This window comes from Lolium perenne, chromosome 2, assembly GCF_019359855.2.
Source record: "Lolium perenne isolate Kyuss_39 chromosome 2, Kyuss_2.0, whole genome shotgun sequence".
NCBI lineage: Eukaryota > Viridiplantae > Streptophyta > Magnoliopsida > Poales > Poaceae > Lolium > Lolium perenne.
Window position 1 is genome coordinate 317,476,668 of NC_067245.2, and position 11,991 is coordinate 317,488,658.

General features: G+C 39.9%; 1 protein-coding gene across 1 annotated transcript; it reads left to right on the forward strand.

Annotated features, from left to right (window-relative positions):
* The first annotated feature begins 250 nt into the window (after positions 1-250).
* Positions 251-11,142, forward strand: LOC127336716 (kinesin-like protein KIN-14I). The gene is made up of 23 exons (XM_051363553.1): positions 251-852; positions 1,433-1,505; positions 1,871-2,002; positions 2,152-2,381; positions 2,465-2,792; positions 3,785-3,884; positions 4,017-4,198; positions 4,297-4,412; positions 4,516-4,618; positions 5,002-5,154; positions 5,239-5,385; positions 5,507-5,713; positions 6,309-6,473; positions 6,539-6,682; positions 6,808-6,948; positions 7,064-7,258; positions 7,335-7,461; positions 7,538-7,740; positions 7,844-8,026; positions 8,379-8,474; positions 8,962-9,159; positions 9,956-10,227; positions 10,558-11,142. Exons 1-23 carry the CDS (start codon positions 719-721, stop codon positions 10,739-10,741), a joined length of 3,813 nt encoding a protein of 1,270 aa, XP_051219513.1. The 5' UTR covers positions 251-718; the 3' UTR covers positions 10,742-11,142.
* The last annotated feature ends 849 nt before the right edge of the window (positions 11,143-11,991 follow it).

Below are 11,991 nucleotides of genomic sequence, written 5' to 3' on the forward strand. Positions count from 1 at the left end.
AGGAGCGCCATCGAGCACGTGGCACAGAGTTTAGGGTTAGGGGGTTGGACACTCGCAACCTGTGCCGCAACCGACAACTGGGCTCCACCAGGCAGCCAGAATATGTCTATCTAGTAATTATTCTTTCTCTGGAAAAATTGATGAGCTCGAATTCTTAAATTCTGCACAGCGCGAAAATCAAAACGCGAAATGAGAGGAGAGGGCAGTAAATTCTCTCGCTCTCTCTCGCACCGTCTCCGTCTCCGTGATTTCTTTAATCTGCTTCCATCCTCCTCCTCGTCGCCACTACTACCTCCCTTCTCCCCCTCGTGAGCCCCTCTCCTCTCCTCTCCTCCGCCCCCACCCCCTCGGATCTCGCCCTGCCGGCCGCAGCCGGACGCGCCGGCGACCCGGTCCTCCACCCCCCACCGCGTGCCGCCGCGCCTAGTTATACGGCCGGCCGCCCGCCCGCCGCAGGCATTGCGGGGATCTGCTCTATTTGTCCTTCTGCTACACCGTCGCCGGCGCGCACTATCCCTCCCCACCTCTCTCGGTAGCTGCAGACTTGAGCTCGGAATCGACGCCTCTGCTCGCCATTCCCCGTGCCTCTGGATCTGCCTGACCGGAGACCTCTCTGCTCGGGCTACTAGAGCTTGGTCGGTGGATGCAGGGAGTTGCGGCCTGACAGGCGGCGCACGTCCCGGTCCCTGCTGTGGAGGCCCAAGGGCGGAGAGGCCAGATGGCGGCAGCCGGGGCCGGCAGCAACGGCGGGACCACCCCCTCCGCCGCCGCCACGCCGCTGCTCGGCTCCGCGGCCGCCGCCAGCGTCAACGGCGACGGCTACGACAGCGACGGCTACAACTTCGCGCCGCCGTGAGTGCCTGCCAGCCTCCCTCCGCCGTCTCGCATAGCCACGTCGCTACTTCTTTTTTGGTTGTTTGTTTCACGCTAAAAGATAGCGCTTTGTTATAGAGCTGCTTCGGTTTTGGCCATTCCGTGTCGCTGCTCACGCATGGCAGGGTTTTGAATAATTTTCTAGTGATGTTCCATAACCGAAATTTTCCCCCGCCTGCTGGGAAGTAGCGAAAAAGTTGGGTTCACAAGGAGATTAAGATTTATCTTTATCTTTGTTTAGTGTTAAAAATGTCGCCGTAATTGGTTATGCCTGTTGGCTTCCTAGTCCCGGCCTACCTCGCTGCTTTGCTCGCTAAACGGTTTAGGTACCACCAGTTTACCGGTTATTTTCAGAATTGGAGAAAGTGATTTTTTTTTTAGATCAACAGTAGGCGGCTCAGCACCCACCCCATTCCATTTCTTCGATTGGGGACTGGGGACAGTGCGTGTTACCATCCAGTGCATTGCCTGTCTTGTGGGTCGCATTTCCTCTCCTTGCATAACGGAATGTGGTGGATCGATATTTTACTCTACTCTTTGGGCTGCTTCCTGTTTTCAGTACCCCGTCGACTCTGTCCATGTCAATACCTCCGGAGCTTGCTGGAGCAATCCCGCTGATCGATAGGTTTCAGGTACGCGCCTCCTTTACCCAGTGATGTCATATATCTCATGGCAGTACCAAACAGACGATTGAAATTTCATCCTTGTTCTCTACAAAGTTGCTAGTTAAGAGGTGCCTATGCTTGTTTTGCGAAATGTTAACTCTACCATTCAAATACTACTAACAGTTATATCCTTTAATATTTGGTTGGGTCTCTCTGCGTTCTCGTATTTTCTGTCACAATGCAAGCATTGCTATAATCATTCTATAGACGCACCAGAACATTTCAGTCGGATCAGATTTATTAGTTTACAATTATTCTGCATCACTTAGTAAGCACCAAATGGTTCCATATCCACATTGTCCCATGTTAAATTTAGTGCTGAAATATAACAGGTGGAGGGATTTCTTAAAGCAATGCAAAAACAGATCCAATCATCCGGAAAGCGTGGGTTTTTTATTAAAAAATCTGTGGGTCCGCAAGTTCGTGAGAAGTTCACTTTGGAAGATATGTTGTGCTTCCAAAAGGTAATGTTGTTGAACCCCATTCCCTGTATGAGATCATTTGGCTACAATCTAATTTCTGAACAAGTTCTCTTACTCAAAATGCTTATGATGTCATTTTGACATATTTTTTTTTATATCAATTTAATGCTTCTCTGTTCTCTCTTTCGCAGGATCCTATTCCAACTTCATTACTGAAAGTAACTAACGACCTTGTAAGCCGCTCAATTAAATTATTCCATGTCATATTAAAGTACATGGGCATCGATTCACCTGCAATAATAAGTTTGGAAGAAAGAATTGAACTTGTTGCAAAGCTTTATAAGCATACTCTGAAGCGTTCTGAACTTCGAGATGAGCTCTTTGCCCAGCTTTCAAAACAAACACGTAACAATCCTGATCGGTAAGTATTGGGCTTCTAATGTATAGCAAGCACATGTTGATTTCAGACTTATTATAGGAATCATAGTTTTGTTATTGTTACAGGAGCTGGTTGATAAGAGCTTGGGAGCTAATGTATTTATGCGCATCTTCCATGCCACCAAGCAAAGATATTGGGGCATACTTGTCTGAGTATGTTCACTATATTGCTCATGGAGCCACAACTGATTCTGATGTTCGAGTTCTAGCATTGAACACATTGAATGCGTTAAAACGTTCAGTTAAGGCAGGCCCACGGGTTACAATTCCTGCACGAGAAGAGATAGAAGCACTTTTAACCAGCCGGAAGCTTACAACAATTGTATTTTTCTTGGATGAAACATTTGAAGAGATTACATACGACATGGCAACAACTGTTGCTGATGCTGTTGAGGTATCCGCATTTGTCCTAAGCTATTAGTGGTTTGGAACTGATATATAGGTACCAAATGACCCTTTAGAAGAATGTACCTAGTCAGATCCAGAGCATTGCATGGCATATGTGCAATTTTGGTTGAGCATTGTCACTTTCGGTATAACGAGAATGATATTGACCACATAATGGGCCCGGATAGTCATAACTTACATAATTACCTCCTGTGTGCACAGGGTTGTTCATTGTAGTTGATTTCCAGTTTTGTTAAGTCATGATTATTTCCTCTCAAATATATTCATAAAGGTGCTATCCAGGAGGATGCACTTAATACAGCTCGTCAATAGTTTCAAATATATTCATAGATTGAACGCACATTTGGCCAGAACAACCTGTCAATAGTTTCAAATAGAACCTGTTCTACAGCATCTCTGGCTGGATTCACTTGGTATGTTGCCCATTGCTACTAGGTGTCTATCCACAATCTGAAGAGTTGTTCTGTTCAGAATTTCAGATACCTTGTGACCAAGCGACTAAGCCTAACCACCTTATAGAATTAGGCTGTACTTAGGGTGTCATTATGAAGTTTGACCAGTCCTAACAAAATGCTTTGACCATTTTTGTTATCAACTTATCATCTACACTCAGGGAAGTTCCAAAAGTTGAATGCACGGTTACTCAACTTTACAAAGTGTTGTACTTTGTGCTCTGTGTCATACAGACACACTGCTACTTACTTATTTCCCTAATATTATGAAGTATGAACTCTAATACAAGAAGACTTTGTTATCCTTGAGTGGAACATTATTTGACTTCAACTCATTAGATGTACTTTCTGGTTGACCAAATAGTGGATATTCAACAATGTGTCACATCCCAGTAGTGTCAGAGTATTCTTTGCGTGTTCCCTTGTTGTACTTTTTATTTAGGCTTTGGCTGCAAATTTGTAATTAGCTCCTTTTCTTTTTTATATACAAACTATTCCATGTAAACAAACTATTCCATGACTACAGGAACTTGCTGGCATTATCAAACTCTCAGTATATTCTAGTTTCAGTCTTTTTGAGTGTCGAAAGATTGTTAATGGATCAAAATCTTCAGAAGTTGGCAACGGTATTTCTTTTCACTCTCAACTCGCACGCCTTTCCCTCTTCAGTCTGACTTAGTGCATGTGGGTTTAGGAAATATATGAATTAATGGAAGTTTCTCACATAGCACATGCATTTATTACTTTCTGGCATGCAGAGGAATATATCGGATTGGACGATAACAAATACATTGGTGACTTGCTATCTGAATTCAAGTCAGCTAAGGATCGCAACAAAGGAGAAATTTTGCACTGCAAGCTTGTATTTAAGAAACGCCTCTTTCGCGAGTCTGATGAGGCTGTGACTGATCCAATGTTCGTTCAGCTATCATATGTCCAGGTACTGGTTTGCAGAGCCAGTTGAAGTACTTACAGCTCTTAGGCCATGCACATAATCGTGCTTCCAAGATAGCGCTAACTAATGCCCTTGTTCTGCAGTTACAACATGATTATATTTTGGGGAACTACCCAGTAGGCAGGGATGATGCTGCACAACTCACTGCTCTGCAAATATTGGTCGAGATTGGATTCATTGAAAATCCTGAGTCCTGTGTGTACGTAAAAGGCTCTGCCTGGTCTCTTATTTTGTTTGTCAATAGTCTTTTCTTAATAATTCAACCTATCTCTTTTCTGAGATGCCATTTTTCTTCTTGCTAGCGAATGGATCTCTCTTCTAGAGAGGTTTCTACCTAGACAAGTTGCAATTACTAGAGCAAAGCGAGACTGGGAGCTCGACATCATCTCACGCTATCAGCTAATGGTATTCATCTAGCTCTGCAACTTTATGCTATTTCGGAGCAAGCTTAGATGCATCACACATCATACAACTTTTTGTTTTTTACTTGATTTTTAACACATCTTCTATATTGACCTCCATGTTCTGCACTGATTATAACAATGATTGTATGTGTAGATGCATCACACACCTTACTAACATGTAATAAAGTGATATTGTTTTAAATTCCAGTTAGATAAGATTTTCTCAAGGAATTAGTTTTGATGCACATGCTGATAAAATACTCCCTTCGATCCACACTGATACTTATTATGGATCGGAGGGCTTAGTAAATTTTATGATCTAAATTTGCATTACAAAGAATATACGATACCTCAATCACCCACGTAGTTTGCTGTTGCATCCAGGAACACTTGTCAAAAGATGATGCAAGGAACCAATTTCTCAGAATATTAAGGACTCTTCCATATGGCAATTCAGTTTTCTTCAGCGTTCGGAAAATTGATGATCCAATAGGACTTTTACCTGGAAGAATCATTTTGGGAATAAACAAGCGCGGGGTAGGATGCCTTATCATATGGTAAAAATTGTGTACCTGTTCTACTTCCAATTGAGGCTGATCTTGTAATTCCTCTTTAACGCAGGTTCACTTTTTTCGTCCGGTTCCTAAGGAATACCTACACTCTGCAGAGCTGAGAGACATAATGCAATTTGGGAGCAGCAATACTGCTGTTTTCTTTAAGATGAGAGTTGCTGGTGTTCTTCATATCTTTCAGTTTGAAACTAAGCAGGTTATTTTTTACGCCTCGCAGGAGATAGTGCATCATCGTTTATGCCATCTTGTTATATCATATAAAGCTGTCCAAATAACCATTTTACTGGGCCAAAATAACCAAGTGCTTGCATTTTTAGGGTGAAGAAATATGCGTAGCACTTCAAACACATATAAACGATGTGATGCTCCGTAGATATTCAAAAGCGCGCTCTGGCTCTGCTACTAGCACGGTTTCTCAAAATGATGTTTCTCAAGCAGACAAGCCAGCAAATGCTGAAATGTATGACAAACGTGTCCAAGAACTGTCAAGAGAAATTGACGAGTCTCAAAAGAAAGCAGACCAGGTGAGTTATTTTGTTCATAAAGAAAACAGTAAAGGTGCCTCATGGGGTTTAGAGTTCAGAACTTTGTGACAAATGATCCATTACCTTGTAAATAATGTTCTAGCATACTAGACATTCTGTTTTAGTGTAACATGAAAATTAAAATCATTTCTGTGCCATTGGATTGCAAATTATAATGAACGAACAGTAGGTCAAAAGGTTTATAAACCATGCATATAACTAATAAATATTTCATATTATTAGCTACTCCCTCTATCCCAAAATAAGTGACTCAACTTTGTCTAGATATGGATGTATCTATAACTAAAATAGGTCTAGATACATCCGTATCTAGAAAAAGTCGAGCCACTTATTTTGGGACGTCGGGAATAGTTATTGCAAATAGCTTTTGGGCACTAATTTATAGTGTTCCCAAGTGGTTTTCAATTTTCAGTTCATGACTTTTGTCATAAAGAGTTAAAAGACTGAAAATTCCAGTAATAGTTTGGTGATGCTTTTAAAATGTAGCAATTATCTTGCGTTGTATTGGAGAGTGTTATTATCTTTGTACATGGTTAGCCATCTAAGTACATGATTGCCCATTTATTATTCTTAGCTGCGGGAAGAGTTACAGAGAAAGACAAAACAAGAAAGAGAGATGCAAGAAGAATTGGAAGGGCTAAGAGATGCCTTACAATCTGAACGTCATATCATTCAAGAAGTATCAAGTGAGCGGGATAAGCTAAAATCTCTATGTGATGAAAAGGATTCTTCTTTGCAGGTATATGGTGATATACAATTTGCGTAGTTAAATTGCTTGAATCATCTAACTTGCTATTTCGTTAGGTAGCGTTGGTGGAGAAAAGTAGGCTGGAGAGCAGATTAACAAGTGGACAGAGCCAAGAAAACAACTCTAAATTAGAAGTAATTGGAAACCATTCTGAAAGAGATACTCTGACAACCGTAGGCAGTGTCAACAATAGCATTGAGGTATTCTTAAACAATCATGTACATCTAGAGTTGAGTTTTGTAGGATGGCCTGCTTCTTACTTCTGTGGCCAAACATATATTTCCAAAGATTCTTTGGTTCATTAATTTATCTTGTGTTTGAAAAGATGTTAACTAAGCTTGAGGAGGAGTTGAAATCATGTCAAAAAGAGCTTGATGCATCAAAAGAAATTTCAAAGAAGTTAATGATGGAAAGGAATATGCTCGAACAGAAGATTCAAAGGCTTGAAAGAGCAAAAGCTGAAGAGGTTTTTTTTTTTTTGTTAATCATCAACCATTTCCTTTTCCCTGTTCTGAATTTCTGATTTTCAGAGAATTCTTTACTGCCATATTTCTGAAAACAAGGTTCCTTTAACTACACAGAAAAGCACAATGGAACGAATTTACGAGGATGAACGTCGTAAGTTAAAAGATAATGCAGCTAAACTGGAGCAAAAATTGGAAAGTACAACACACTCCTTAAATGTTGCTGAATCAACTCTTGCCTCGAGAAATGCCGAGGTAGATACATTGCAAAATACTCTCAAGGAGCTTGATGAGTTGAGAGAGTTCAAAGCGGTATGTGTAACACATAATATCTACATTCAGTGTTTCTTGGGTTATGTAGAAATTCACATACTTTCTATCATTTCAGGATGTCGACAGAAAGAACCAACAGACTGTTGAGATTCTTAAAAGGCAAGGAGCACAGTTAGTTGAGCTTGAAAGTCTTTATAAGCAAGAACAAGTTTTGCGAAAGCGTTACTTTAACACAATTGAAGGTAAATATACTATTCACACAGTATTATGGTGTTTTGCCAATAACTTGATTATGAATCGAGTTACAATTATTCACAGATATGAAAGGAAAAATAAGAGTTTTCTGTCGCTTGCGTCCTCTAAACGACAAGGAGCTTTCCTTAAAGGATAAGAATATTGTATGCAGTCCTGATGAATATACAATTGCACATCCGTGGAAAGATGACAAGTCAAAGCAACATATATATGATCGTGTTTTTGATGCATACACTACTCAAGAAGATATATTCGAGGACACAAAGGTAGCATATTTCTAAATTTAAGTTTCATTTAACTGTTCTAAAAATTGTGTTCCTGGGATTATCCACCACTGGTTTTCATATGCTTTTGTTGAATGTTTTGCAGTATCTAGTACAATCAGCTGTCGATGGATATAATGTATGTATATTTGCTTATGGCCAAACTGGTTCTGGGAAGACATTTACTATATATGGTTCAGAAAACAATCCTGGTCTTACTCCAAGGGCCACATCAGAACTTTTTAGGGTGATAAAGCGTGATGGCAACAAATATTCATTTTCCTTAAAGGTAAGAAGTATTTTTCATGTGCATTGATTGATTTCATATGGCATGAAAGACATCTGTTCTCTCAAGACTAATCTGTAAATGGATATTGTATAAATTTGAATTTATCCAAATACTATAATAGGTCTAGATAAATCCTAATTTTAATAAAGTCAAGACATCCTTTCATATACAGAAGGTATAATTTTCAATCGTGAAGTGGTTTGTACTGTTGTTTTTTGGCAATTCAGTGTGGATTATTACATGGTTTGGAAAGCATAGGAGATTTTTAGTTGACATTTTTTGTTGACTTAATTTAAACAATGACTTATGTTATCCTTCGTTGACTCTAAAATCTGTATCATACAACATCCAGGCATATATGTTGGAACTTTATCAAGATAATCTTGTGGACTTGTTGTTGCCCAAAAATGCTACACGGCAAAAATTAGAAATAAAAAAGGACTCCAAGGTATGAAAGCTCCTTTCTTGTATGGATTTAACTTCTCATTTTTCACACAGTTCCCTAGAGTTAATGATCATCCACTCTCATCCTATAATTCTTCTATATTGCATTTTTTCTTGTACTTCTTTACTAAGACAAGTTACAAAAATTTCTACTGAACTTTTCTTGTGTGCTTTTGAGCAACACCTTCTATATAGGTGTTAACTAATGATTCTATGTCTGTTTACTCCATGTAGCTCTTTATTTCAAATTTTTACATTTATCTAATGATGACTAATTTGGTATGCCTCTATGACAAAGCTGTATAATTCTATATAACTATGGTTGGAGAGTATTAGTGGTTAGGGAAAACTCATCATCTCCACTTGCGCAATTTTGTTGCGAAGTGCACACTGTGGAGTCACTTCCTTCTGTTAACATGTGGAAGCGTTTCTTTCATGAATAGTAGTGTTATATTTCTGTGGAGCTACTTAACATATGCTTTTTTTTCTAGGGTGTTGTTACTGTTGAAAATGTTACAGTTGTGAGCATTTCAAGTTTTGAAGAATTGAGCGCTATAATCACAAGAGGATCTGAGAGAAGACACACCGCAGGAACAAATATGAATGATGAGAGCTCAAGATCTCATTTAGTCCTTTCAATCATTATTGAAAGTACAAATCTCCAAACTCAATCTTATTCAAGAGGAAAGGTAAGACAAGATGAACGTGAAAAGTTCACATAATCAAAAATTTGGTTGAGTCTAGTAACTAGCTCGTTTTTATTTGATCTATCATTTCCCAAAAAGGTTCCAATGTTCTGTTGGTCTACCTTAAATTGTCAATTGACATCAGACTGTCCACCCACCATACTGTCTGTATGTAAATTTACTTGTCCTTTCGTTATTGCAACCATTTGTTTTGATTATTTCTAATTGAATGAAAGTTGGTCTATTTCCTACTTGGTCTGGCTCAGAAGCAAGCCATGTTTTCACAAGGTTTATCTTGTTTCACTTTTAATAAGATTAATCAACTAGAAAAGGTAGTGTTAGAAGCGAAACTCAAAATGGAGGACCAACTCCATGTAGCTCTTTATTTTGAAAAATGAAAAAAATATATATTTGAAGTTCAAAAAGATACTAAAAAAAATTCTATAGGACTAATGATATATACTACAAGGGTGCAAATTCGATGCCAAATACTATGTATTCTAGGCTACACAGAAATGACAAAAGTGTGGATCGGAGAATAGTGAACAGTGCACATTTTCAAAACTCCAAAATTTGTCAGATTTTGTCATTGTGTGTAGCCAAAATACCAAGAATTTTTGCTCGCCTATAGTTACCTTGAATGCCTATAAAATAATTTCAGATTTTTTTGAAACTTGAACTTTTAGTTTCAAAAGTTTCAAATTGAAGGGCTCCATAGAGCTCGCGGGCTATTTTGTCCACTGCTGTTTTTTCTTTCTTAATAGACTACTAACATCGACAGTGTTCTTCTGTATGACAGCTTAGCTTCGTGGACCTTGCTGGTTCAGAGAGGGTGAAAAAGTCTGGTTCAGCAGGAAAACAATTAAAAGAAGCACAAAGCATCAATAAATCTCTTTCTGCATTGGCTGACGTTATTGGTGCTCTATCTTCTGATGGACAACATATACCTTACCGGAACCATAAGCTGACAATGCTTATGAGTGATTCGCTTGGAGGCAACGCAAAAACTTTAATGTTTGTGAATGTTTCACCAGCAGAGTCAAACTTGGAGGAGACTTACAACTCACTCATGTACGGATTTTGACTGCTTTTGGTTACTCTTTTCATTTTTTCCATAGCTATTGCTCTCTGCATCCCTCTGATTTATTTTGTTTCTTCAGAAAAGTTTAACTGAATTTTCTTGCATCTTATGTATACCTCATATGATAATTTATATGTCTTCTATCATATGCATACCTTCTGTGATAATCTGTCTCTTCTATCACATCTATATGAAAACTTTTGGTACCATGGTTTTGGGATCTTGAGCTTTTGAAATTTCATTATAGTTTAGGTCTTTCTTGTTTTGTTCCTGTATTTTATGTGCGCAGCTGTTCACATGCAATATTTGTTGCCTTGTAGGTATGCTTCACGAGTGCGTTGCATTGTCAATGACACGAGCAAGCATGTTGCCCCGAAGGAAATCATGCGCTTGAAGAAGTTGATTTCGTATTGGAAGGAGCAAGCAGGTAAGCGGAGCGAGGGCGATGAACTGGAGGAAATACAGGAAGAGAGGATATCCAAAGACACTCGGTTGACCACTTGAAAGAGTTATATCGTCGCTGACGACTTGCCCTGAATCCCCCTGGTTTGTGTTCTTGCGCCATCTGCAGAGGTGGTCAGTGCTACCGAGGGCTCATGCCACTGAAATAGTTCTCCAGTGGCCATCTGGTGGAAATGGTCTGATTGACGATGTTGCACACAAATTGTATAGTTACCTATTATATTATGGCGGGGGTGCCTGTTTGTACAAAGAGATTAGTACACATTCATAGGAGAAGGGAGAAACAGTTCTTAGGAGTAAATCCCTTTGTTTTTTGGCCATGTTAGCAGAGATTACCAGTGTCACTATTAGCGCTGATGAAGAAATGGCTCCGAAGTGTTGTAAGCGTCTGCATTTTGCACTGGATATCGAAAATTAGTAGGCCACCTCTAGAGGTAGACTTATTCCCTTGGATTGCCTGGATTGGCGCCTTCTACTGCTAATATGGGTTCACAAAAGCCTCCTGATTGCTCAGAATGGACACGATATATAAATAGCACCAGAACAACATTGCAATATAATTTGACAGTTGAAGAATGATACAATAATTTGACAGTATAGAAACGCAACTTGTCATTTAACTGGCAACATATCAAATGGCAAAACAGAGAGCACTTGCACAACCAAATATTACAGACCACTTTCCCTGGGTGCAAGCAATGCACAACCCTGGGTGCGAGCAAGCCGTCTTTGCTACCATAACTGAAGAACCATTTGAGCAACATGTTTCTTTGATACCCCAACAATACAAGAACCGTATGCACTTGCAGCATCTCCAACAATATAAAACAACTTGTAGCATCTCCTTTTTAACAAAAAAATCAACTGGGAGAGTAGGTAGCCGGAAAGATGCTGAATGTTAAGGACACATGGTCTCATGTGGATTTGGTTGCTTCTATCTGATACATTGAACACCAAGAGCATGTTTGGAAGAAGGTATTTCAACATTGGCAGTTATCTAAATCCTTGTTCTGCCAGCCTGTGACACAGTGGAGAGACCGAGGCACTACACTAGTAGAAAAAGGGACTTCCATACCACCCCATTAGTCTCCAAAATATTTGAACCGTGACTAATGGGGTCTTTAGTCGCAGTTCTGCAGGCGAACCGCGACCGAAGGTCTGGGCCCAGCGGGCTCGGTCGGCAGCTGGTGTACGGGCGGGCCTTTAGTCGCGGTTGGCCTGGCCAACCACGACTAAAGGGCCGCCCCTATAAATACTGCTACAGCACACTTCACTTGTGTGTGTGAGCAACT

Bases quoted from the DNA above. Each gene is read 5' to 3' on its own strand.
- LOC127336716 (XM_051363553.1), top strand. From the start codon at position 719: ATGGCGGCAGCCGGGGCCGGCAGCAACGGCGGGACCACCCCCTCCGCC. The intron at 2,003-2,151 runs GTAATGTTGTTG...TCTCTTTCGCAG, and splicing joins ATATGTTGTGCTTCCAAAAG to GATCCTATTCCAACTTCATT. The intron at 6,683-6,807 runs GTATTCTTAAAC...GTGTTTGAAAAG, and splicing joins GTGTCAACAATAGCATTGAG to ATGTTAACTAAGCTTGAGGA.